This window comes from Xyrauchen texanus, chromosome 3, assembly GCF_025860055.1.
Source record: "Xyrauchen texanus isolate HMW12.3.18 chromosome 3, RBS_HiC_50CHRs, whole genome shotgun sequence".
Taxonomy (NCBI): domain Eukaryota; kingdom Metazoa; phylum Chordata; class Actinopteri; order Cypriniformes; family Catostomidae; genus Xyrauchen; species Xyrauchen texanus.
This window is the reverse complement of record NC_068278.1, coordinates 47,821,041-47,847,376: the sequence shown is the minus strand read 5'-3', so window position 1 is coordinate 47,847,376 and position 26,336 is coordinate 47,821,041. Positions and strand designations below refer to the sequence as shown.

General features: G+C 39.9%; 3 protein-coding genes across 4 annotated transcripts in view; all 3 read left to right on the top strand.

Moving 5' to 3' along the window:
• The window catches only part of LOC127627536 (polyubiquitin-like), a 7,239-nt gene extending 2,403 nt beyond the window's left edge, over positions 1 to 4,836 (top strand). Inside the window, exon 2 of the mRNA XM_052103980.1 lies at positions 3,970 to 4,836. Within this exon, the coding sequence (XP_051959940.1) occupies positions 3,977 to 4,447 (471 nt within the window). The 5' untranslated portion in view covers positions 3,970 to 3,976 and the 3' untranslated portion in view covers positions 4,448 to 4,836. The remainder of the gene's footprint in view (positions 1 to 3,969) is intronic.
• Positions 3,808 to 10,957, top strand: LOC127627548 (polyubiquitin-like). Its single transcript, XM_052103999.1, has 2 exons — positions 3,808 to 3,863; positions 10,158 to 10,957. Exon 2 carries the CDS (start codon positions 10,165 to 10,167, stop codon positions 10,633 to 10,635), a length of 471 nt encoding a protein of 156 aa, XP_051959959.1. The 5' UTR covers positions 3,808 to 3,863; positions 10,158 to 10,164; the 3' UTR covers positions 10,636 to 10,957.
• On the top strand, positions 9,978 to 26,336 carry LOC127627559 (polyubiquitin-like). Of its 2 annotated transcripts, none has more exons than XM_052104005.1 (2): positions 9,978 to 10,033; positions 25,522 to 26,336. In XM_052104005.1, the coding sequence occupies exon 2, from the start codon at positions 25,529 to 25,531 to the stop codon at positions 25,997 to 25,999; it is 471 nt and encodes a 156-aa protein (XP_051959965.1). In that variant the 5' UTR covers positions 9,978 to 10,033; positions 25,522 to 25,528; the 3' UTR covers positions 26,000 to 26,336. The 2 variants fall into 2 exon arrangements, with proteins under 2 accessions (XP_051959965.1, XP_051959971.1); XM_052104011.1 differs by lacking the exon at positions 9,978 to 10,033 and adding an exon at positions 25,331 to 25,408.

Below are 26,336 nucleotides of genomic sequence, written 5' to 3'. Positions count from 1 at the left end.
GCTCTTACGTAAATTAATGCGTAGTCACATATTATGACCTTTACCTGTATTTATCCAATTAAACAACCTTCATATTTATACACAGAACTGTTAAAAGGCAGTGAACTTCAATGAATATCCACAGCTAGTTGCGGCATCTCCGCTGTGGATGCCTTTCCATTTCTCGGACAAATCAGTCTCAAAGTTGTTTCCATTTTCTCTTTACAGTGTCGTTATCAGAATTTAGGGAAGCTGCAATTTCTTGCCAAGCATTTTCAATTGCTGTTTTTATTTGAATGGAGAGGGGACGAGGGGTCCTAAATATTTTTGTATAAATTGTTTGGCAAGACTCCTCAAACTGCTGCTCCACCATGACAGTTGTTGACTGAAAACAGAAAATCTGCTCTAGCGCCACTTGCAGCAACACAGAGAATGCAGTGCATGCTTACGATGAGTTATGAATTGAGCACTGAAACATTTCACTACGCAATGACGTGTTCAATCAAGCTTGCGTAGCAAGGTGCATCTGCGTTTGTGTACTTGGCTGAAGTATGTTTAGGCCTTCTAATTATTTCCCTCTTGCTCTGCCCCCACCCCCTGTCCTGTGCACGCTCAATAACCACACCCTGTTGCAGCTAGCAGACTGTGAGGAGATATTTGGCAGAATTTGACAAAAAGTGTTCTGGATTACAATTACTGAGTGCACCTTTAAAAAGATCAGATTTACAAACATTCTTAATCATAAACATCTCAAAGACATCTATTCAATGTCTTACTGACATCTGAGAGGAAGCGTCTTTTAGGCGTATTGCAGATGAGTAAACAACCTTAAAAAATACATCTTCCAGATGTAAACACACATCAAATAGACGTCTACTGTATAGGTGACGTACGTGTACTATCAGGAATGCAACAAAATGCCACATATCATACTGACTGACAGTTTTAAACAAATATTTTTGTGTAGTCTACATTTGGATGTTATGTATCAGAATGCATCAATACAAGCATTCCCAGATAGCACACGTATATATATATATATATGCGAGATTAATGTTTTAGATCTTTTCATCTGGAATGCAACACAATCTAATTAACATCTTAAGCATCTTAAAAAGATCAGATTTACAAACATTCTAAAACAACGTTTCAATCTGCTGAATGTCTTATTGCCTTCTGAGAGGAAACGTCTTTTAGACGTATTGCAGATGAGAAAACACATCAAATAGACGTCTGTTGATGAACATGTGCTATCAGGGTTATGCTGGACTATTGACTCATAACTTCATACTGTAGATGCTGGCCATTGATATAGAGATCCAAAGACCGCCCACTGTAGCAACTGTCCTAGTCAAAATCTATCAATAAACAAGCCATATTTCTCTATCTTAATACAATATGTTATGTCTGTTGAGTTTACTGTTAGAGTCATTACAAAGCCTGTCTGAGTTTGATAATTGCCACATTAGTGTCAGAATTTTCTAGATGCCTGTGAAAATTTGATACAATAACCTCCTATCTGGGGCAAGACGACTTACCACATGTCGTGCCACATCTTTCCCTTTACGTCTGGCGATGTGACACCGTAAGCGTCCAACAAGCGGGGATTTGAACAACTTTACAGCTCAAATAATACTCAAATTTTAACAGAAGAATTAATATAAGAATGTTTATAAAATTACAAGTTTCACATTTCTGTCTTTAAACCCTCCAAAAATTGGCCCCATTCACTTCCATCGAAAGTGCCTCACTGTAACCAAGATTTTTGCTTTTTCAAAGAAAAGAAGGGATGAGTAAAGATACATTTTTGTTGTAATACATTTTATGCCACAGTTGGTGTCAATTGAGCTGAACAAGTTTTAAACCCGGTATATTCCTTTAAGGTCAATATATATAACGTATTGTCCAGTGTAGAATGTCGAAAAGTCCAGAATGGAGCAGGTGTGGTTGCCCCTCTCTGTGACGTGCAGCGCTTTACCTGGGTTTCCAGAGTATGCACGCTTGTGAAGCTTCGTCAACGTGGCTTTAGGACAGGTGAATGTTCACTCCCTCGCCGACAAAATGGATGAACTGCTTCTAGTCACTCAAACAAATAAGGACTTATCTAACTCTGCTGCTCTGTGTTTCACGGAAACCTGGATGAATGATGCCAATCCAGACACCGCGTTACATCCGCCAGGCTTCCAGCTGTTCAGAGCAGATTGCATTGCGGAATCTTTGGGGGGAAACGAGAGGCGGTGGAACATACTTTTACATCAACAAATGTTGGTGTACAGATATAACAGCATTGAAGATGATACAGTTACGGAGCAACAACAGCCGGACAATCTTATCATTATTCTGGGAGATTTTAATAAAGCTAACCTCACCCGTTAACTGCCAAAATTCAAGCAACACATCAGATGCCCCAACAGAGATAGAAATATACTGGACCACTTCTACACCACTGTAAGGATGCATAGCTCTTTTCCACATGCAGTTTAACACTCTCTAATCACTGTCTGGTTCATCTTCTCCTGACCTATAAGCAGAAACTAAAATCAGCTAAGCCTGTAGTAAGGACTGTAAAGAGTTGGACTAAGACTGAGCTGGAACTACAAGCCTGCTTTGAATGCACTGATTGGAGTGTTTTTGAAGCTGCAGGCATGCAGACCTGAACGAGCTTACAGATACTTTGACATCATATATCAGTTTCTGTGAGAATATGTGCATCCCTACTAGGACATTTCTATTTATACTTCAATAATGATAAAGCATTGTTTACAGGAAAACACAGACAGCTTTGTCATGCTTACAGAAGTAGGGATAAAATATTGCACAACCAGGCCAGCAACACACTGCCAAAGGAAATCAGAGACTAAAAGAAGCTACTCTGAAAAGTTGAAAAAACAGTTTTCATCCAACGATCCTGCACCTGTGTGGAAAGGCCAGAAAATCATTAACAAGTATAAGACAACTCCCCCTCACTCTGTAAAGAATCAACAAATGGCTGATGAACTAAATGTGTTTTACTGCAGGTTTGAAAAGCCCAGTCTCACAACCCTCCCCTGCTCTGATCTTCAATGGAGAAGGTGTGGTTGCCTCTCTCTGTGACAGCTTCACCTGGGTTTCCCCAATCAGTCACGTGATCATGGGGAATACCTTCACATTCCAAATTATATTTGAGCCTGCATGAAACTGATATAGATAATTGTTTACAACTAATAAAACCATTTTATATTTAATTGATTTGAAACTACTATGGATGTTTTTCTGAGTAGCAGCTAGTTGATTACACACACACACACACACACACATACATGCAAATGTCTGCAAATGGTGACTATTTTGAAGATTATAAAGAATGAGTAAGTGTTTCAAAACTTTTGAACAGCATGTCATTTATGAAAATAGGTAAATAAATTTGACAGGATGACTTGGTTTCGTTCATATTATAAGTTTATACAGTGCAAAAAAAAACAGGTCTATATGGATAAAATACCAATAATAAAGTTGCTTTTAATGTTTATTACCGAAAACAAACATATGCATATCCAATATATGGGATAGCTTAGGCTACAGGACACAATTTATAAACATAAACTTTTTTTATGTAGATGATGATGAACAACTGAATCACGTTCTCAAAAATATGAAGCATATTTTTGGATGACAATGTATATGCTACGTGCACCCTGTTGATCGATGATTTCTCAACAAATACGTCAGCGATTTAGTGCAGTATGGAAACCGAAAGTAACACAGCAAGTTTTCGGAAACGAAACAGGAGGGGCATGTTCATGCCTTATAATAATGCCTCCGCCACGAACCACATCATTGAATGTTGGTGTACCAGACTATTCAAGACCGAAAAGCAGAAATCAACTGAAAATTTGAACATCTCGGTAAGACGAAGAGGACAATATTGCACATTATGAAAGTAAAATCGAACTTTTTTTGCAGTAGCTGAAATTTAACACTAATGGGTTTTTTTTTATCTCAATTTGACAGGCTCGTGATGGATCTAATAATAAAGGGACTTAATGGAGCTTCGAAATCTCTGACTGTGGGCTACAACGCCACAGTTGGTGAACTGAAGCAGCTCATTTCGCGGGACTTCAGCGTGTCACCTCCTCAGCAGAAACTTTCTGCGAATAACGGTCACCGAATCGACCTTGAAGACGATTCCAAAACCCTCAGTAGTTACGGTTTGCACCCGGGATCCACAGTGATGCTGATCATCACGAACCCTAGACCTTTCCAGGTGTTCGTCAAGAACGAGAAAGGCTCCACGGGAACTTACGAGGTTGCCATTGATGAGACCGTCGATCAGCTCAAATGTAAGGTCTTCAACAAAGAAAGAGTCCCTGTGGATCAACAGAGACTGATTTATAACGGTAGACAACTGGAGTCTGGAAAGATGTTGCAAGAGTATGACATCACATCTGAGAGCACTATCCACATGACTCTGCGGCTCCGAGGAGGTTAATGGAGAAAATCAACGCGAGAGGATTTTTTGTTGTTGTTATTTTGATTGGTAGGCTACTGTTACAATGATTAAACTTGTCAATGTAATTAAAATAGTCCTATGAAATGTGTCTGTTCAATTATAGATGAAAAAACTCAAGCACTTTGTTAGTCGGTCTGGGTAAGAGTATTTGCTGTAAATGTAAATGTAGTGTAATTCATTTTAATTTATATCATTTATAAGTAGTAGCAGAGTGTTGAGTTAAAATCTGTTTTGTGAATTGTGGTGATGCAACAACGTACAGCATTAATGCATAGAATAAAAACTATTATGTCTTCATGGATTCTATATATTTGTACTTTTTATGAATTATGTTTTATCATATTTTGACTTGTAAATAAAATGATAAATTACATGAACTATACCAATACGCTTTGTCAACTTGATGTCTAACGCCTGGTAAACAAAGAACAACACTATGCCAAATGAAACCCGGCAACATTTCCCAACAAATATTTTTATATACCCTACATTTGGATGCGATGTATCAGAATGTATCGATGCAAGTTATGCTGGACTATTGACTCATAACATTATACTGTGAACTGGTTCTATCAATCTACTCTTCCATCTACACTGGTGTGAGATGAGCATACTGGAGCACTATATGGCTGGCATCACGTTAAGTGGATGCTGCACACTGGTGGTGGTTGAAGAGAACCCCCTGTTCACTTTGTATAGCGCTTTGAGTGTAGTGTCAGAAAAGAACTATATACAGTAAGTGTGTCATTCATTCATTGATTCATTAATACAGTAGGTGTTAGCTATTGATATAGACAACCCAGTGTAGAAACTGTTATAGTCTCCCCAACAATGTATCAGCATCTATCAATAAACAATCAAAAGGGACGCAAAAGTATAATAATTTTTTAGGTTTTTAATGTTTCTGAATTGTTTAACTGAAAGTAAACTGAAAGAATCTGAGAGAAAGGTTGAAGGTGGTGTGTGTCCCGTCTTTTCCATTCTGAACCGGAATGTGTGACAAAAGTCTGACGAAAAATAGTGAGACATCAGGAACAGTCGTTGTGACATTCTCAACAATAATCAAGTTGATTTTAGCCGAGTAGTGAGATGCTAACTTCACTATACTGTTATAACAAAGATTTTGGACCGGTGTCAGTTCATAATGGGTGGGGCTGTATGGCGAAACGCTGTTAATAGAAACCAAGCTATCAACGCGTCACTCAACCCGTCGCTCTTTCCGGCTGGTTAGTACAAAACGTCTGATTAACATGGAAACGATACATTTAATTGTATTACATTTGGCATCTGGTTAGGACATGGTGTGACTGAGGTTGCCTTTAGGTTCTGCCATCTCTCTCAGTTTGATTTCCGAGTAGGCCCTACTCTGGTTCAAACAATGTCTGGTCATAGAATTCTTCGACCTCAAACTCTTCAGACATGTTTTGTAATTTTGTTCTGGGGTTTGTGTGCAACTGTTGTTACCGCCGCTGTGGTGGGCCTCTTTTTAGATCAACAAAATAGGTTTTCACTTGAATGCCCCATCTCGGAAGAGGGGGCTGTGTTGCTTTCCTGGGTAGGGTTGCATCAGCTGTGCATACGTTCTCACGTTAGAGGACGTAAAGTTCACACTAAGGGCCTAGTAACTACTAGTTAGTTTGTAAATAAGCCAGTGATTAATTTAGTTACACCACCCGTTCTTAAGGCAAGACTTAACTAGGTCGTAAGCTCTTCGTAAATTAATGCGTAGTCACATATTATGACCTTTACCTGTATTTATCCAATTAAACAACCTTCATATTTATACACAGAACTGTTAAAAGGCAGTGAACTTCAATGAATATCCACAGCTAGTTGCGGCATCTCCGCTGTGGATGCCTTTCCATTTCTCGGACAAGTCAGTCTCAAAGTTGTTTCCATTTTCTCTTTACAGTGTCGTTATCAGAATTTAGGGAAGCTGCAATTTCTTGCCAAGCATTTTCAATTGCTGTTTTTATTTGAATGGAGAGGGGATGAGGGGTCCTAAATATTTTTGTATAAATTGTTTGGCAAGACTCCTCAAATTGCTGCTCCACCATGACAGTTGTTGACTGAAAACAGAAAATCTGCTCTAGCGCCACTTGCAGCAACACAGAGAATGCAGCGCATGCTTACGATGAGTTATGAATTGAGCACTGAAACATTTCACTACGCAATGACGTGTTCAATCAAGCTTGCGTAGCAAGGTGCATCTGCGTTTGTGTACTTGGCTGAAGTATGTTTAGGCCTTCTAATTATTTCCCTCTTGCTCTGCCCCCACCCCCTGTCCTGTGCACGCTCAATAACCACACCCTGTTGCAGCTAGCAGACTGTGAGGAGATATTTGGCAGAATTTGACAAAAAGTGTACTGGATTACAATTACTGAGTGCACCTTTAAAAAGATCAGATTTACAAACATTCTTAATCATAAACATCTCAAAGACATCTATTCAATGTCTTATTGACATACGAGAGGAAACGTCTTTTAGACGTATTGCAGATGAGTAAACAACCTTAAAAAATACATCTTCCAGATGTAAACACACATCAAATAGACGTCTACTGTATAGGTGACGTACGTGTACTATCAGGAATGCAACAAAATGCCACATATCATACTGACTGACAGTTTTAAACAAATATTTTTGTGTAGACTACATTTGGATGTTATGTATCAGAATGCATCAATACAAGCATTCCCAGATAGCACACATATATATATATATATATGCGAGATTAATGTTTTAGATCTTTTCATCTGGAATGCAACACAATCTAATTAACAACTTAAGCATCTTAAAAAGATCAGATTTACAAACATTCTAAAACAACGTTTCAATCTGCTGAATGTCTTATTGCCTTCTGAGAGGAAACGTCTTTTAGACGTATTGCAGATGAGAAAACACATCAAATAGATGTCTGTTGATGAACATGTGCTATCAGGGTTATGCTGGACTATTGACTCATAGCTTTATACTGTAGATGCTGGCCATTGATATAGAGATCCAAAGACCGCCCACTGTAGCAACTGTCCTAGTCAAAATCTATCAATAAACAAGCCATATTTCTCTATCTTAATACAATATGTTATGTCTGTTGAGTTTACTGTTAGAGTCATTACAAAGCCTGTCTGAGTTTGATAATTGCCACTTTAGTGTCAGAATTTTCTAGATGCCTGTGAAAATTTGATACAATAACCTCCTATCTGGGGCAAGACGACTTACCACATGTCGTGCCACATCTTTCCCTTTACGTCTGGCGATGTGACACCGTAAACGTCCAACAAACGGGGATTTGAACAACTTTACAGCTCAAATAATACTCAAATTTTAACAGAAGAATTAATATAAGAATGTTTATAAAATTACAAGTTTCACATTTCTGTCTTTAAACCCTCCAAAAATTGGCCCCATTCACTTCCATCGAAAGTGCCTCACTGTAACCAAGATTTTTGCTTTTTCAAAGAAAAGAAGGGATGAGTAAAGATACATTTTTGTTGTAATACATTTTATGCCACAGTTGGTGTCAATTGAGCTGAACAAGTTTTAAACCCGGTATATTCCTTTAAGGTCAATATATATAACGTATTGTCCAGTGTAGAATGTCGAAAAGTCCAGAATGGAGCAGGTGTGGTTGCCCCTCTCTGTGACGTGCAGCGCTTTACCAGGGTTTCCAGAGTATGCACGCTTGTGAAGCTTCGTCAACGTGGCTTTAGGACAGGTGAATGTTCACTCCCTCGCCGACAAAATGGATGAACTGCTTCTAGTCACTCAAACAAATAAGGACTTATCTAACTCTGCTGCTCTGTGTTTCACGGAAACCTGGATGAATGATGCCAATCCAGACACCGCGTTACATCCGCCAGGCTTCCAGCTGTTCAGAGCAGATTGCATTGCGGAATCTTTGGGGGGAAACGAGAGGCGGTGGAACATACTTTTACACCAACAAATGTTGGTGTACAGATATAACAGCATTGAAGATGATACAGTTATGGAGCAACAACAGCCGGACAATCTAATCATTATTCTGGGAGATTTTAATAAAGCTAACCTCACCCGTTAACTGCCAAAATTCAAGCAACACATCAGATGCCCCAACAGAGATAGAAATATACTGGACCACTTCTACACCACTGTAAGGATGCATAGCTCTTTTCCACATGCAGTTTAACACTCTCTAATCACTGTCTGGTTCATCTTCTCCTGACCTATAAGCAGAAACTAAAATCAGCTAAGCCTGTAGTAAGGACTGTAAAGAGTTGGACTAAGACTGAGCTGGAACTACAAGCCTGCTTTGAATGCACTGATTGGAGTGTTTTTGAAGCTGCAGGCATGCAGACCTGAACGAGCTTACAGATACTTTGACATCATATATCAGTTTCTGTGAGAATATGTGCATCCCTACTAGGACATTTCTATTTCTATTTCAATAATGATAAAGCATTGTTTACAGGAAAACACAGACAGCTTTGTCATGCTTACAGAAGTAGGGATAAAATATTGCACAACCAGGCCAGCAACACACTGCCAAAGGAAATCAGAGACTAAAAGAAGCTACCCTGAAAAGTTGAAAAAACAGTTTTCATCCAACGATCCTGCACCTGTGTGGAAAGGCCAGAAAATCATTAACAAGTATAAGACAACTCCCCCTCACTCTGTAAAGAATCAACAAATGGCTGATGAACTAAATGTGTTTTACTGCAGGTTTGAAAAGCCCAGTCTCACAACCGTCCCCTGCTCTGATCTTCAATGGAGAAGGTGTGGTTGCCTCTCTCTGTGACAGCTTCACCTGGGTTTCCCCAATCAGTCACGTGATCATGGGGAATACCTTCACATTCCAAATTATATTTGTGCCTGCATGAAACTGATATAGATAATTGTTTACAACTAATAAAACCATTTTATATTTAATTGATTTGAAACTACTATGGATGTTTTTCTGAGTAGCAGCTAGTTGATTACACACACACAAACACACACACATACATGCAAATGTCTGCAAATGGTGACTACTTTGAAGATTATAAAGAATGAGTAAGTGTTTCAAAACTTTTGAACAGCATGTCATTTATGAAAATAGGTAAATAAATTTGACAGGATGACTTGGTTTCGTTCATATTATAAGTTTATACAGTGCAAAAAAAAAACAGGTCTATATGGATAAAATACCAATAATAAAGTTGCTTTTAATGTTTATTACCGAAAACAAACATATGCATATCCAATATGAATGCATAGGCTACAGGACACAATTTATAAACATAAACTTTTTTTATGTTGATGATGATGAACAACTGAATCAGGTTCTCAAAAATATGAAGCATATTTTTGGATGACAATGTATATGCTACGTGCACCCTGTTGATCGATGATTTCTCAACAAATACGTCAGCGATTAAGTGCAGTATGGAAACCGAAAGTAACAGAGCAAGTTTTCGGAAACGAAACAGGAGGGGCATGTTCATGCCTTATAATAATGCCTCCGCCACGAACCACATCATTGAATGTTGATGTACCAGACTATTCAAGACCGAAAAGCAGAAATCAACTGAAAATTTGAACATCTCGGTAAGACGCAGAGGACAATATTGCACATTATGAAAGTAAAATCAAACTTTTAATTAATGAAAGGATGCTGCAGTAGCTGAAATTGTACACTAATGTTTTTTTTTTTTTTATCTCAATTTGACAGGCTCGTGATGGATCTAATAATAAAGGGACTTAATGGAGCTTCGAAATCTCTGACTGTGGGCTACAACGCCACAGTTGGTGAACTGAAGCAGCTCATTTCGCGGGACTTCAGGGTGTCACCTCCTCAGCAGAAACTTTCTGCGAATAACGGTCACCGAATCGACCTTGAAGACGATTCCAAAACCCTCAGTAGTTACGGTTTGCATCCGGGATCCACAGTGATGCTGATCATCACGAACCCTAGACCTTTCCAGGTGTTCGTCAAGAACGAGAAAGGCTCCACGGGAACTTACGAGGTTGCCATTGATGAGACCGTCGATCAGCTCAAATGTAAGGTCTTCAACAAAGAAAGAGTCCCTGTGGATCAACAGAGACTGATTTATAACGGTAGACAACTGGAGTCTGGAAAGAAGTTGCAAGAGTACGACATCACATCTGAGAGCACTATCCACATGGCTCTGCGGCTCCGAGGAGGTTAATGGAGAAAATCAACGCGAGAGGATTTTTTGTTGTTGTTATTTTGATTGGTAGGCTACTGTTACAATGATTAAACTTGTCAATGTAATTAAAATAGTCCTATGAAATGTGTCTGTTCAATTATAGATGAAAAAACTAAAGCACTTTGTTAGTCGGTCTGGGTAAGAGTATTTGCTGTAAATGTAAATGGAGTGTAATTAATTTTAATTTATATACTTATCATTTATAAGTAGTAGTATAGTGTTGAGTTAAAATCTGTTTTGTGAATTGTGGTGATGCAACAACGTACAGCATTAATACATAGAATAAAAACTATTATGCCTTCATGGATTCTATATATTTGTACTTTTTATGAATTATGTTTTATCATATTTTGACTTGTAAATAAAATGATAAATTACATGAACTATACCATACGCTTTGTCACTTGATGTCTAATGCCTGGTAAACAAAGAACAACACTATGCCAAATGAAACCCGGCAACATTTCCCAACAAATATTTTTATATACCCTACATTTGGATGCAATGTATCAGAATGTATTGATGCAAGTTATGCTGGACTATTGACTTATAACATTATACTGTGAACTGGTTCTATCAATCTACTATTCCATCTACACTGGTGTGAGATGAGCATACTGGAGCACACTATATGGCTGGCATCATGTTAAGTGGACACACTGGTGGTGGTTGAGGAGAACCCCCTGTTCACTTTGTATAGCGCTTTGAGTGTACGTGTCAGAAAATAACTATATACAGTAAGTGTGACATTCATTCATTCATTCATTAATACAGTAGGTGTTAGCTATTGATATATAGAGACAACCCAGTGTAGAAACTGTTATAGTCTCCCCAACAATGTATCAGCATCCATCAATAAACAATCAAAAGGGACGCAAAAGTATAATTCGGGAGTCTAATAAATTATCCAATGGGAATTGTGCCTTGTTCTGAAATATAAGAAAAGGGTTTGGTGAGAAACAAACTGACATCTGACATATTATTTAGAGAAAATCTTGAACAACTGTTGCTGTCCTGTGCGTGTTTATGAGAGTGCACCAGTAACGCAATCCCCTTCGCAAGATGGGGCGTTCAAGCGAAACCTCATTTTCTTGATCTAAAACAGTGAACTCAAACCAGAGAATCAAACTTACAAAACATATCTGAAGAGTAGTCGAAAAGAGGTCAATTTCTATGCCCAGTCTTATTTGAGCCAGAGTAGGCTACTTGGAAATCAAACTAAGAGAGACTAAAGAGCTGTACATACAGCTGCATATCTCATGGTTAAGTGTAGACCTTTCTATTTGCCCAGACAGTTTACATCAACTGTAACGGCAGCCTACATACATACCACCGGATGCTAATGCTAAGATTGCCATGAAAGAACTGCATTCTGCTATCAGTAAACAACAAACGGAGTACACTTAACCATGAGATACTCAAGGTTAGCTGAGCAGTGACTCTCGGTGATGCTGGTATCCGTGCACCACGTTTTGTTAACATAAATGCACAAACCCCGACCTCGGTTCTTACTGCTGTCATCAGCTATTCTGTCTGCACGGAGGAGGCAGCGTCCAGCTAGCCCGATAGCGCTATTGGGTATTCCGCCGTTAAGCCAACTTTTTTCTACGTTGTCGCGGGTGACTTCAACCACTCGAATTTAAAGACTGCCTAAATTCCATCAAAATGTATCATGCCCCACAAGAGAAGGAAAGATTTTAGACCAAGTCTACACAAATATAGCTGATGCATACAAAGCTGCTCCCTCCCCCATCTAGGACACTCAGATCACCTCTCTTTGTTTCTACTGCCCAAGTATTTAGCACTCATCAAACGTGTGAAACCAACAGTAAGGACAGTCAAAGTGTGGCCAGAGGGAGCTGACTCGGCACTTCAGCAGCATTTTGGAAACACTGACTGGAGAGTGTTCGCAACTCCCACACGGGCATTGATTCATATGCCTCCTCTGTTCTGGACTGTATCAACTCAAACAACATATTGTTTTAATAACTTTTATGCTTCCAAAATGGAGTTCCCTATAACTGCACACAGACAGTAGCTTGGAAACTTAAAGCCGTTTATTTTGAGTGTGGCGAAAATTAAGTATTTAACTATATTTTTGTAATTATGAAATATATATGATACAGGGTTTTAAAATGTTACATGCCAACTTAAATTAATATGATTTTCTCTTTTGGTTAATTTGAGATAAACCTGGACATAGCAAACAAGTTGTAACATGCTGAAGTGTAGGCCTACATTTATTCATATAAACATATAAACAAGGGATAGTTTGCCCCAAAATGAAAATTCCCTCATTTACTCACCCTCATGCCAACCCAGTTCTGCATGACTTTCTTTCTTCTGCAGAACACAAACACATTTTTTTAGAAGAATATCTCCGCTCTGTTGGTCCTTTCAATGAGATTGGCATGGTGATCAGAAATCTGAAGATCCAAAAAGCAGCATAAAAGTAAAACATAAGACTCCAGTGGTTAAATCCATATCTTCAAAAGCGATATGAAAAGTGTAGGTATGAAACCGATACATATTTAAGTCCTTAAACCTTTTTTTAAGTGCATGACTTTCATATTTATGAGTCTTTTATGCTGCTTTTATCAGCTTTTTGAAACTTCAGATTTCTGGCCACCATTCACTTGCATTTTATGGAGCTACAGAGCAGAGATATTCTTCTAAAAATCTTTTGTTTGAGTTCTGCAGAAGAAAGTCATGAGGGTTGGTAGATGATGAGAGAATTTTCATTTTTGGGTGAACTATCCCTTTAAAACTGGTTATTGAAGTAAGGCTAATATGTTTTGTTTTTGCTTTGGTGTATTTAATTAAGATACATCAAAATAAAGAGAAACAGCAGATAGTAGGTGTATGTATGTCATTAAGAGACACCAAAATAAAGAAAAGATAGCAGATAGATGTAGTATTCTTTTCATTAAGAGTAGCAAGAAGAATCTGATGTGAGAATTACAGGCAGTATGATCTGAGTGTAACCCTTATTACGAGGTAGTAATAATGTACATAGGTGTAGTAGTCTAAAGTAGTCTTAGAGGTTATCATTAATGTGAACATGGACCAGAATCAGAAGATGCTAAATTGTTGAGAGCCTGAGAATTGAATGTCAATAAAAAAGAATACCACACCAGAATGACAGTTTGTAACAAGTGTATTAATTACATATGGCTGGTACATACATATAAGAAAACAATTATGAAAAATAACAAACTAAAATAATAAAGTGCGCACATAAATAAATCCCTTGTCTTTAAATTTCTTTGAGCTCAGTTCCACTTGCCTTTGTTGACAAGAGTTCAGTAATCAACGTTGGGGCCCTTTTGAGTTTATGTCAGTGTTTGTCCTACCACCATAAGGATGAAGAAGGAGATCCTGACAATCCGTCTAAAGTCAGAATCAAACACAGTTGGCTCGCCACCCAGCCACGTGGACTGGGAATCTAGGAATCTCTGGGAGATCGTCTGGATCTGTATCACTCCGTGGAAAGGATCTCAGATACAGGATGTTTCCAACTCTTTACCAAAACCTGACCTAAAAATAAGGCCAGATCATTTCTCTCAATTACCATTCAGTGTTTAAATGGACTACTACAGGCTACTATAAAATGAAATGAAATCATATTTCAGTACACCTATAATGCAATATCAAAATATCTCCCTCATTGTACAACAGCTCTTTTGTTTCTTCTCAGGTATCAAAGTATATATACATTTCTCTCAAATATCAAAAGTACATTTACATCAAAAATGACATCCTTCCTAAAAACACACATTTCTAATAAAAGTTTTATGGAACCTTAGTAACTTTAGCAGTATAAGGAATAAAACTGCAATTGCATGTAAACATTCATCAACTGGTATTAATACCCTTACACTTAAACTACAATATTGAAAATTAGAGGCATTAAGACATTAGCGTGCTTATTTATCCCCCTCTGCACCGGTAACAGTGGAAAGAATGCACTAAAAATTTACCTCTGTAACTCCAATAACCACAATTAAGTTTTTAACATTATTATTTAACACTAAGCACAGTATGGAAAGGTACCATTTCTTTTTATAACACACAACCAAAAACATTAGTCCCTTTCACAGGTAGTAACTAGTATTCCGCTAGCCTATTGTGCCTAATTACCCTATTAGCATATGACTACAGTAGGCTCACATTAGCTTTACACAGTTAGCACCTTTGCATTGCTTTACCCATTAGCGCCGATTAGCATAAATGCTAGCGAACTCACAGTTGGGTAACCAGGTAACCAACTCACCATTTTAGTGGAATTCACTGCTTTTAACTCCTTGACAACTGTGGATTCAGGCACAGCTCTCTTTTAATCTCTACTGTACAACAAGGTATAGTCAGTATATTTAATACTAATTTTTAGAATATATTTCATTCACTCTGTCGTTTTTTTTCTGTCTTACCAAATAAATAACGCAGCCTCCTATGCTCAGATGCAGCGCCAAAAAGAACGTGCAGAGACGCAAACCTAGAGGCGTAACTGTAACGGAGCTTAGCTGACAGCTGATTGGTCAGCTCACAGCCTCATAGAGTTCACCCATTTGCTCACTAACAAATCCATCAAAGATGAGAAAAATGTAATTAACCCTTAGTGACTTTGTCAGACAGCTAAATAGTTTTTTCCATTATTAAGCCTGGGCTACACTCTCCCCCCTTGAACTCATGTACGTCCCTGTACATGGCAATGGCTGAACTGCTATTATCTGAGGGGACAGGACAGGGGGATATAAGGAGTTTTCACCCTCACTTAAAATGTCAGCAACAACTGTGGTTAACCCATGAAAGAATGATTTAACAACTGTGACAAAGGGGTTTCCAAGTTCAGTATAGTCAAGTCTTTTTGACGGCTGTCGATTTCTCTCTGATCTTCTGACAGGGATTTCTGTGCCTGTTTGCTCCTGTGTCTCCTCTTGACTTGCTGTCTCCATTTCGACTGTCTCATCATTTCTTTCCTCTTCTAGTTCTCCACTTCCAGCGCAGCTCTTCTCTTCTTCACTCTCTGACATGTCCGGGAACACTGGAAGCTGCTCATTCCGGATGTCTTCTTCAGGTAAGTTTTGTTCTCCCACAGGTTGGTCATTATCAAGTAAGCTACTTTCAGTCATAACTATTTCATCCACTCGTTCAGCAGGCATTACTTTTTCATTAGGTAGGTACTCAGTGTCATAGTGATGGCAGTTAGGCTCACTCAAAGTGAGGGGACTGTCTGAGGTACCTTCAGACATATCAGGTGGTTTGTCAATTTCAGGAGTGCAATCAACATTTTGAGCATTTAAAGGACCCCCAATGGGACAACCGCCTGGAGGTTCAGTATGCTGTGTATCCTGCAAAGAAGACATAGTTGAATCAAACTGCACCAGGTTGTCACGGCCTGTAGGAAACTCAGCATTTGGAGGTTCTCTTAACCAGTAAACAGGAATGATTTCATCCTCCTCTTCTGAGAAGTGATTTTCCTCTACAGTGGGATTTGCACGAGTTGCTGGCCTTTGCCTTTTGGGCTGCTGGTCAGGCTCCTGGTTGACCTCTGTAGACAAGTATCCACATGGAAGTAGTAAGTCCCTATGCAGTGTTCTTAAAGGACCGTCCTGGTTTTCAGGTTTGACTGTGTAGACAGGTAGAGTACCTGCTCTCCTCACCACTACATGGACAGTTGACTCCCACTTGTCTGAAATCTTATGTTTCCCCCGAATACGAACATTTCTGACCAGTACTCTGTCTCCAGTTTCCAAGTCTGAAGCAGTCACATGCCTGTCATACCTCGTTTTGTTCTTGTGTGCTATTTTTGCAGCATTATCAGTTGCTATCTTGTAGCTGTCTTCAAGTCGTGACTTGAGGTTTTGCACATACTCTGAGTGTGATATATGCTGACCCCCTTGCACTGGCAATCCAAACGCCAGATCAACCGGCAGACGAGGCTGACGTCCAAACATCAGTTCATATGGTGTGAATCCTGTCACATCATTCCTGGTGCAATTATAGGCGTGGACCAGGGGTTTTACAAAATCACGCCAACGAGACTTCTCTGGGCCTTGAAGAGTACCTAACATGTCTAGTAAGGTGCGATTAAATCGCTCAACAGGGTTGCCCCTAGGGTGGTATGGGGTTGTTCTTACTTTATGTATGCCGGCCACTCGACAGAGTTCCTTTATCGTCAGGGACTCGAAATCGGGTCCTTGATCACTGTGTAGCTTTTCTGGGATTCCGTAGTGCACCATAAAGTTCTCCCACAGACACTTTGCCACTGTGCGGGCCTTTTGGTTAGGTGTTGGCATGGCAATAGCAAACTTGGTAAAGTGATCTGTAATCACTAGTATGTCTTTGGTCCCACTTTTGTCAGGTTCAAGAGAGAGGAAGTCCATACAGAGGAGCTCAAGGGGCCTAGTGGTGTTAATGTTGACCAAAGGCGCAGCTCTCTCAGGTAGCGCCTTCCTCCGTACGCACCTGCCACATGTTTTGACCTTTCTCTCAACATCCAAAGCCATCTTTGGCCAAAAGAATGTGGTCCTTACAAGATCCAGTGTGCGGTCAACCCCCATATGACCCATGTGATTGTGTAGGCTGGTCAAAACTGTGTCACGAAGTTCAGCTGGGAGCACCAGCTGATAAAAGGTCTGAGAGCCTATTGACGTCTCCGGTACAAGATGTTATTGAGGAGTTCAAGGCGATTTAGCTCCCTCAACAAGAGTGGAAGCTCAGGGAGTTCATGTCGCAAAGTTGGGGGTGGTTTATCTCCCTGCTTGATCTGGGAAATGACATGCTGTATACTCTGATCAGCTCTTTGTTTACTCACAAGTTCTGCCTCAGTTAAGTGGGGGACTACTGGCAATCCACCAAGGTGACCTTCTTGCCCATAACTGTCAGGCACAGCAGTAGGTGAGATGGCAAGTGTTTCAACTAAGGCAACACCATCTGTAAAATCTTGGTCATCTTGACTGACACTGTAGATGAGCTGTCTCTCACAGATTGCTTGCACAACAGCCTGATCTACTGCATCTATGTTTTCTGGATCAGAGAGGTGACTTTGAGTGAACTGTCTTATGCGCTCTCTTTCTTTTTGAGATTTAAGATCATCAGCCAGCTTTCCATGAGGCCTGCGGGACAATCCATCCGCATCTCCGTTTTGCTTCCCTGGACGATAGAGGAGTTTGAATGAGAACATGGAAAGTGCTGCCAGCCACCTATAGCTTGTCGCGTCAAGTTTTGCCGAGGTCAGTATGTATGTCAGCGGATTGCTATCAGTAACAACAGTGAAGTGGTTGCCGTAAAGATAATCACTGAAGTTTTCTGTCACTGACCACTTGAGTGCCAAAAATTCCAACATGTGTGCTGGATAGCGACTTTCACTCCTTGACAACCCTCTACTTGCATAGCCTATGACTCGAAGCTGGCCCTCCTGTTCCTGATACAAAACAGCACCGAGCCCAGTGGTGCTTGCATCAGTGTGGAGTACATAGGGCTTCTGGGGATCAGCAAACCCCAACACAGGGGCGGTGGTAAGGTTCTCAACAACCATGTCAAATGCTTGCTGGCAAGCATGTGTCCAGCGACTCCCAAAGAGCTCCTTTGGGTTGTGGTACTGACCTGCTTTCTCTCTTGACTTTAATTTCTTGTGAGAAGGTGGGTAACCAGAGGTTAGATTGTGGAGGGGCTTCACAATGTTAGAGTAGCCCTTAACAAACCTCCTGTAGTACCCAGCGAACCCAAGAAAAGATCTCAACTCTCGTAAGTTGTGAGGGACTGGCCAAGTCTTAAGAGCAGTGATCTTCTCCGGATCAGTCTCGACTCCATTCCTGGAAACCACATGCCCAAGATAGCGGACTGACGTCTGGAAGAAGACACATTTTTCAGGAGATAATTTCAACCCGAACTCTCTAAGGCGTGTGAGCACCATCATCAGCCTTGCTTCATGCTCCTCTAGAGTCTTTGAGAACACAATCAAATCATCAATAAAGACTAGCACATCCTTTAAATGCATATCCCCATGCACTTTTCCATTAATCTTTGAAATGTACTCGGCGCATTCGTCACTCCCTGAGGCATTCGGTTAAATTCCCAGAACCCAAGAGGACACACGAAAGCGGTCTTTGGTTTGTCTGCTTCCTCCACTTTGATTTGGTAATAACCAGACTTTAAATCAAGGACAGAGAACCACTGGGAACCGCTGAGCGCTGAGAATGTGTCTTCCAGCTTTGGAAGAGAATATGCATCCTTTATGGTCTGAAGGTTCAGACGTCTGTAGTCTATACACAACCGAACCTGGCCATTCTTTTTTCTGACCACCACCATCGGTGACGAGTACGGTGACTCTGACTCTCTGATGACTCCTGCATCAAGAAGCTCCTGAATGTGTTTTCGAACAGCTTCAATGTCTTGTGGGTGTATTGGTCGAGCACGCTGTTTAAAAGGAGTTTCATCTGAGAGTTTTATGTTGTGTGCTACCTTATCTGTTCGGCCAAAATCCAGGTCATGTTGCGCAAACACGTCGGGCATGTTGTTGAGCTGCTGAGTGATGCATTCCTTCCATTCAGATGAAATTGGGGACTCACCGAAATTTAAATTTAGGTTGTGCTTTTTGTTAAACTGAGCCTCTGGCGACTTTTGGAGGGGTTCTGATGGTTTCACTACACTGTGCTCCTGTAACAAGATGGTCTGGTAAGCACTTATTTCTGCAATTTCACATTTTGCGGGAATGACTATATCATGGTCAGACTCATTACTGATGACAACTGGTAGCTTACAGGACCGCTGCTGGGGAATACTGACTAGGCTAGCTGTTACCAGCAAGCCACCCGGCAAGGTGGGTGAAGATGGCTGCTCAATAACTACAGACTTCACACTCTGAAAGCAATTAGCTACAGCAACCCCCTCAACTACTACGGTTTCACCAGCTGGAATGACTTTAGAGTTTTTGCCTTGCAATATCACTACACCGTGGTGACTGTTGTTGGTCTGCTTTTGTCTGAGCTCAAGCCATTTAAGAACTGCTCTATAGCCATTTGGGATGGGTTGATGGTGTGTCAATCTGGCTTCGGAGTACATGTCATACAACACATCAAGGGTATTGGTGCCTATAAGCACGAGAGACTGTGAGGTGGCTCGAATGTCAGGAACAACCAAAGCGAGTGTATTTACATCCATTGATGCTCCAATAACTCTTTTGGAAAGGTTACAGTCATTTCTATGTAACCTAAGTAGGGTACGGACTGTCCTTTCGCTCCCTCCACCTCCAAGAGATCATGCAGTGGCTTAATCTCCTGCTCTGAAAAGTTCTGTTCATAAAATGACCGGGGAATTGTTGTTACTTGTGAACCTGTATCAAGTAGGCAGTTGAATTCTTCACCTTTTATATTGACTCTAGCTGTACTCTTGGTGCCAACCAACCCTTTAGGAAGTTTAAAAGGGTGATTCTTACTTGAATGATCTAGACTGGCACATACTTGAGCATCGCCTTTACTGTTTACGTCTGGGGGACGTTGTCGACTCTCTTCAGCCCCTGTTTGTCCCACAACAGGAACTGCTAGTCGTTTAAAGGTGAGTTGAGACTGTTTTGTGTTTCCCACATGTGCTGCTTCTCCTCTAACTGTTTTCTCTTTTCAGCTACTAAAGCAGGGTTTGCCCTGTCTGTGCAAAATGAAGCAATATGCCCATCCTCCCCACAGTTAAAGCAGTACCAAGGCCTGGGTCTGTTAGTATGTTTTTTCTTTGTCTGTTTTAGCATGTCTATGTTAGCACTGTCTAGTTTCGGTACTTTTCCCGGACTTTTCCCTGCTGCTCCCTTGTTATCAGCCCCTTTGTCTTTTTCTGTGCCATAAAAGAGGTTAATTGGCTTTGGAGACTGGCTACTTGCCTCCCAAGATCCTCAATAACACTGATATTGACCTCTGACTTCTCTTTCGACTCTGCACAGGTCCAAATGCTTTGAAGTTGAAGTTGGCCACGTTGCCTGGTGGTGCCAATGTGTTTTTTCATGTGACTAGCTTTTGCTAACTGTCTGTCTTCTTCTGTTCTGAGTAACAGCAAGAGGTCGGCAAATGACGGGGGGTTACTTTTCTTCTGCTCAAGTTGCAGGCCAGAGAGCAAAGAATTGTCCCAGCACCCCCTATAGAACTGTTTGAGTAGGTGTTTATCTACTTCTTCAGGTGACACCCCACCCCTTTTTACGGCTAAGTTTAATGCTAATTGCAATCTATGAAGATAAGTGGAGGGCTTCTAACCCGGATCTTGAAGTGTGTTCATAAACTGGGCAAACAGTTCCTCCCCATCCTCAACAGTACCAAAGGCTGAGTCCAAGAGCTGCAGGTAAGCGGTGGGGGGTGATCCTGGCCTTAGCCCTTTGACCACATTGGCCGCAGGCGAAAGTAGACTTTCAAGAATTCTTCTTGAGATCTGGAGATGGGACATGCTGTGATCATTTAAAAGCAGTTCGATGTGTGAGTGCCAAGTGTCGTAATCAGCTTCATTATAGGGTCTGGGAATCTTTCCAGAGAAGGAACGAAGCCTTACCGGAGATTGCAAGTGTGAGCTTACATTTTCCCTTCTTACAATATGTTCAACCACCACCTTCTGTACTTCTGATGGGTTTATGTCACTTACTGAAAGGGATGGAGCTTTCCCTCCTTTAGTGAACAGGACTGAATCAGTGGCACCTACGCAATTGCCTTCTAGAGGGACATCCAAGAGTGATAAAAGGGGCTGTTGACCTTCAGGGGTAGGAGGTTGAAGTGTTACAACTGGGGTCTCAACTTGTGAAGGGGAGATTTCTGTAATTACGGGTCTCATAGCTTCAATATCTTCACCAATCTGAGACATCATCTCTTTCAACAGCTCCCCATAATCTTTGCCACTTAGCTTGGCTAAGCCCTTTAACTCAGCTAGGCATGTTTTTGTAACATTACTGCCAATCTGAGTAGTGTACACACTGCTTAATGCTTTTACACCATAAATAGCACATGGATCACCCTGCACGGTGTATGTGTATGGCAAAAGTGGCTCTAAGTTCTCTAAATCTGAACCGCTCGAAAACTCAATGATCAGGTTTTGGTAAAATTCTGATTTAGAATCATCAACAAAAAGGGCTCTTTCGATGGAACCATACTTCTTAAGGAAGTCAAGAACTTGCTCATCCTGATCTGCTACCTGGGTTACCCCACTAACGATCACTGAATTGGGAATTTTAACACCTGACTTCTGTATAAAGTCCATGTTCCATATTCTTTCAATATTGATACTCAATGTCTCTGGCTCCTGGCTGGCTCGCCACTTTATGTAACCCTTATTACGAGGTAGTAATAATGTACATAGGTGTAGTAGTCTAAAGTAGTCTTAGAGGTTATCATTAATGTGAACTTGGACCAGAATCAGAAGATGCCAAATTGTTGAGAGCCTGAGAATTGAATGTCAATAAAAAAGAATACCACACCAGAATGACAGTTTGTAACAAGTGTATTAATTACATATGGCTGGTACATACATATAAGAAAACAATTATGAAAAATAACAAACTAAAATAATAAAGTGCGCACATAAATAAATCCCTTGTCTTTAAATTTCTTTGAGCTCAGTTCCACTTGCCTTTGTTGACAAGAGTTCAGTAATCAACGTTGGGGGCCTTTTGAGTTTATGTCAGTGTTTGTCCTACCACCATAAGGATGAAGAAGGAGATCCTGACAATCCGTCTAAAGTCAGAATCAAACACAGTTGGCTCGCCACCCAGCCACCTGGACTGGGAATCTAGGAATCTCTGGGAGATCGTCTGGATCTGTATCACTCCGTGGAAAGGATCTCAGATACAGGATGTTTCCAACTCTTTACCAAAACCTGACCTAAAAATAAGGCCAGATCATTTCTCTCAATTACCATTCAGTGTTTAAATGGACTACTACAGGCTACTATAAAATGAAATGAAATCATATTTCAGTACACCTATAATGCAATATCAAAATATCTCCCTCATTGTACAACAGCTCTTTTGTTTCTTCTCAGGTATCAAAGTATATATACATTTCTCTCAAATATCAAAAGTACATTTACATCAAAAATGACATCCTTCCTAAAAACACACATTTCTAATAAAAGTTATATGGAACCTTAGTAACTTTAGCAGTATAAGGAATAAAACTGCAATTGCATGTAAACATTCATCAACTGGTATTAATACCCTTACACTTAAACTACAATATTGAAAATTAGAGGCATTAAGACATTAGCATGCTTATTTATCCCCCTCTGCACAGGTAACAGTGGAAAGAATGCACTAAAAATTTACCTCTGTAACTCCAATAACCACAATTATGTTTTTAACATTATTATTTAACACTAAGCACAGTATGGAAAGGTACCATTTCTTTTTATAACACACAACCAAAAACATTAGTCCCTTTCACAGGTTGTAACTAGTATTCCGCTAGCCTATTGTGCCTAATTACCCTATTAGCATATGACTACAGTAGGCTCACATTAGCTTTACACAGTTAGCACCTTTGCATTGCTTTACCCATTAGCGCCGATTAGCATAAATGCTAGCGAACTCACAGTTGGGTAACCAGGTAACCAACTCACCATTTTAGTGGAATTCACTGCTTTTAACTCCTTGACAACTGTGGATTCAGGCACAGCTCTCTTTTAATCTCTACTGTACAACAAGGTATAGTCAGTATATGTAATACTAATTTTTAGAATATATTTCATTCACTCTGTCGTTTTTTTTCTGTCTTACCAAATAAATAACGCAGCCTCCTATGCTCAGATGCAGCGCCAAAAAGAACATGCAGAGACGCAAACCTAGAGGCGTAACTGTAACGGAGCTTAGCTGACAGCTGATTGGTCAGCTCGCAGCCTCATAGAGTTCACCCATTTGCTCACTAACAAATCCATCAAAGATGAGAAAAATGTAATTAACCCTTAGTGACTTTGTCAGACAGCTAAATAGTTTTTTTCCATTATTAAGCCTGGGCTACATGAGGGTAAATAACCTTTCAAAGATCTTCATTATACCTGTAAGTGTAATACATCCTTTTGCCCACTGTGATGAATTGGAGATGTTTATCTGATGTAGGGCACCTCATTAAAAAACTTTAATCAAAGAAAATGAATTAGGTATTTTTATTAAATCTGATTAAAACATTTAAACTCACTGAGCACTTTATAAGGAACACTATGGCCCTAATAAAGTGCCCAAAGTGATCTTCTACTGTTGTAGCCCATCCACCACAAAGTTCGGCGTGTTGTGTGTTTTTAGATACTATTCTGCTCACTACAATTGTACAGAGTAGTTATCTAAGTTACCGTAGCCATTCTGTCAGCTCGAACCAGTCTGTCCATTCTCCGTTGACCTATATCATCAACAAGTCGTTTCCGTCCACAGAACTGCCACTCACTGGTTGATTTTGTTTTTGGCACCATTCTGAGTAAACTCTATAGAGAGTGTTGTGTGTGAAAATCTCAGGAGATCAGCAGTTACAGAAACACTCATACTGGCACCAACAATCATGCCACAGTCGAAAATCACTGAGATCAAATTTTTCTGCATTCTGATGGTTGATGTGAACAATAACTGAAGCTCTTGGCCTGTATCTGCATGATGTTTTTGCATTTCACTCTTGCCACACGATTGGCTGATTATCTAATCACATTAGGTGTACAGGTATTCCTAATGATTGCTCAATGAGGGGAAATAATTCAACCAAATGGCCTAACTGCATCTTTTTTTTTTCTTCTATACAATGAAAATGACTGGTGAAAGAGGCTAACATTCTGCTTAACATTTTAATTATATAAGTATAAACAAATAAAATGTATTATATAATATTGTTTAGTCATGGGCACTTAAAATAGCCCAGTATTTTTTGTTTCTGGTTCCTGCCCTGACACCCCAGTATAAACTTCCTGGCTCCGCCACTCCAATTAAGGTCCATATTATCACGCACTGTCCCGTTTAGAAAGTCGAAAAGTCAGAATGGAGCCGGTGTGGTTACCCCTCTCTGTGACGTTCAGCGCTTTACCTGGGTTTTCCCAATCAGTCACGTGATGAAGTCCCTTCGCATTCCAAATTATCTTTGATATACTGCTCTTTCTTTTATTACGTGCCTGCATGAAACTGTGATAAAGATAATTGTTTACAACTAATGAAAACATTTCAGATTTCGTATGAAACAAGTTTGAATTTTGATGGGAATGAAAACGAGGCAGTGTGAAGGAATATAACATGCAGTCTCGTCACTTGATGAAATCGTTGTTGATTGTTCAGCTGACGAAACATTGAGAAACACCTTTCCAAAAAATGTCAGTAGAAAAAACCTGAGTTGCGAGAATTAGATGTGATAGGACCTTTAAGCTTTATGAGGTCAATATGGATAAAATATAAATGAATATTTAATGCTGATTACCGAAAACAAACAGCCTACATAGCCCATATAAAATCATTTGATAAACAAACATTTACTGTTATGAACTGAATGTTTTGTCGAAATATGTTGGCTATTGTGGGTTGAAATACTTGCTATAGCATCCTGTTGATCGATACCCTGGACATTCATCAGAGATTAAGTGCAGTATGGAAACCGAAAGTAAACGAGCTTCGGAAACGAAACAGGAGGGGCATGTTCATGCCTTATAATAATGCCTCCACCACTTACCACAATAGTTGGTGCAACGTGCCAGACGTATTCAAATCAAGACAGAAAAGCGGTGTTGAACGCGGCAATCTGCGAAAGATCTGAACAGTTCGGTAGGTCGCATAATACATAGGGGAAATATTGCACATTAATCATTATACATACTGTTGAACACTAATGTTTGTTTGTTTTTTTAATGTCTTTTGCTTTTATCTCAATTTGACAGGCTCGTGATGGATCTAATAATAAAGGGACTTAATGGAGCTTCGAAATCTCTGACTGTGGGCTACAACGCCACAGTTGGTGAACTGAAGCAGCTCATTTCGCGGGACTTCAGCGTGTCACCTCCTCAGCAGAAACTTTCTGCGAATAACGGTCACCGAATCGACCTTGAAGACGATTCCAAAACCCTCAGTAGTTACGGTTTGCACCCGGGATCCACAGTGATGCTGATCATCACGAACCCTAGACCTTTCCAGGTGTTCGTCAAGAACGAGAAAGGCTCCACGGGAACTTACGAGGTTGCCATTGATGAGACCGTCGAGCAGCTCAAATGTAAGGTCTTCAACAAAGAAAGAGTCCCTGTGGATCAACAGAGACTGATTTATAACGGTAGACAACTGGAGTCTGGAAAGATGTTGCAAGAGTACGACATCACATCTGAGAGCACTATCCACATGACTCTGCGGCTCCGAGGAGGTTAATGGAGAAATGTGACCAGGAATTACTTGGCTACAAGAATTAAACGTTAAAAACATAACTATTCTGAAATAGACCTGATTATTCTTAATTTAAAAACAAATCAAAAAAATTAAAATGTACTTGTAAGCCGTTCTAGATAAAAACGTCTGTAAGATGTCATGAATGTTATAATATCACAATCAGAATATTGATTTTAAATATATATTTTCTGTTAATGTAGCTGTGGCCTTGATGTAGAACATCACATTATGCCTTAAGCCTTTATGTAATTCCATTGTATGCACTTTACATGTATTTTACAAATGTTCTATATTTTGTATTGTAAATAAAATCATATAT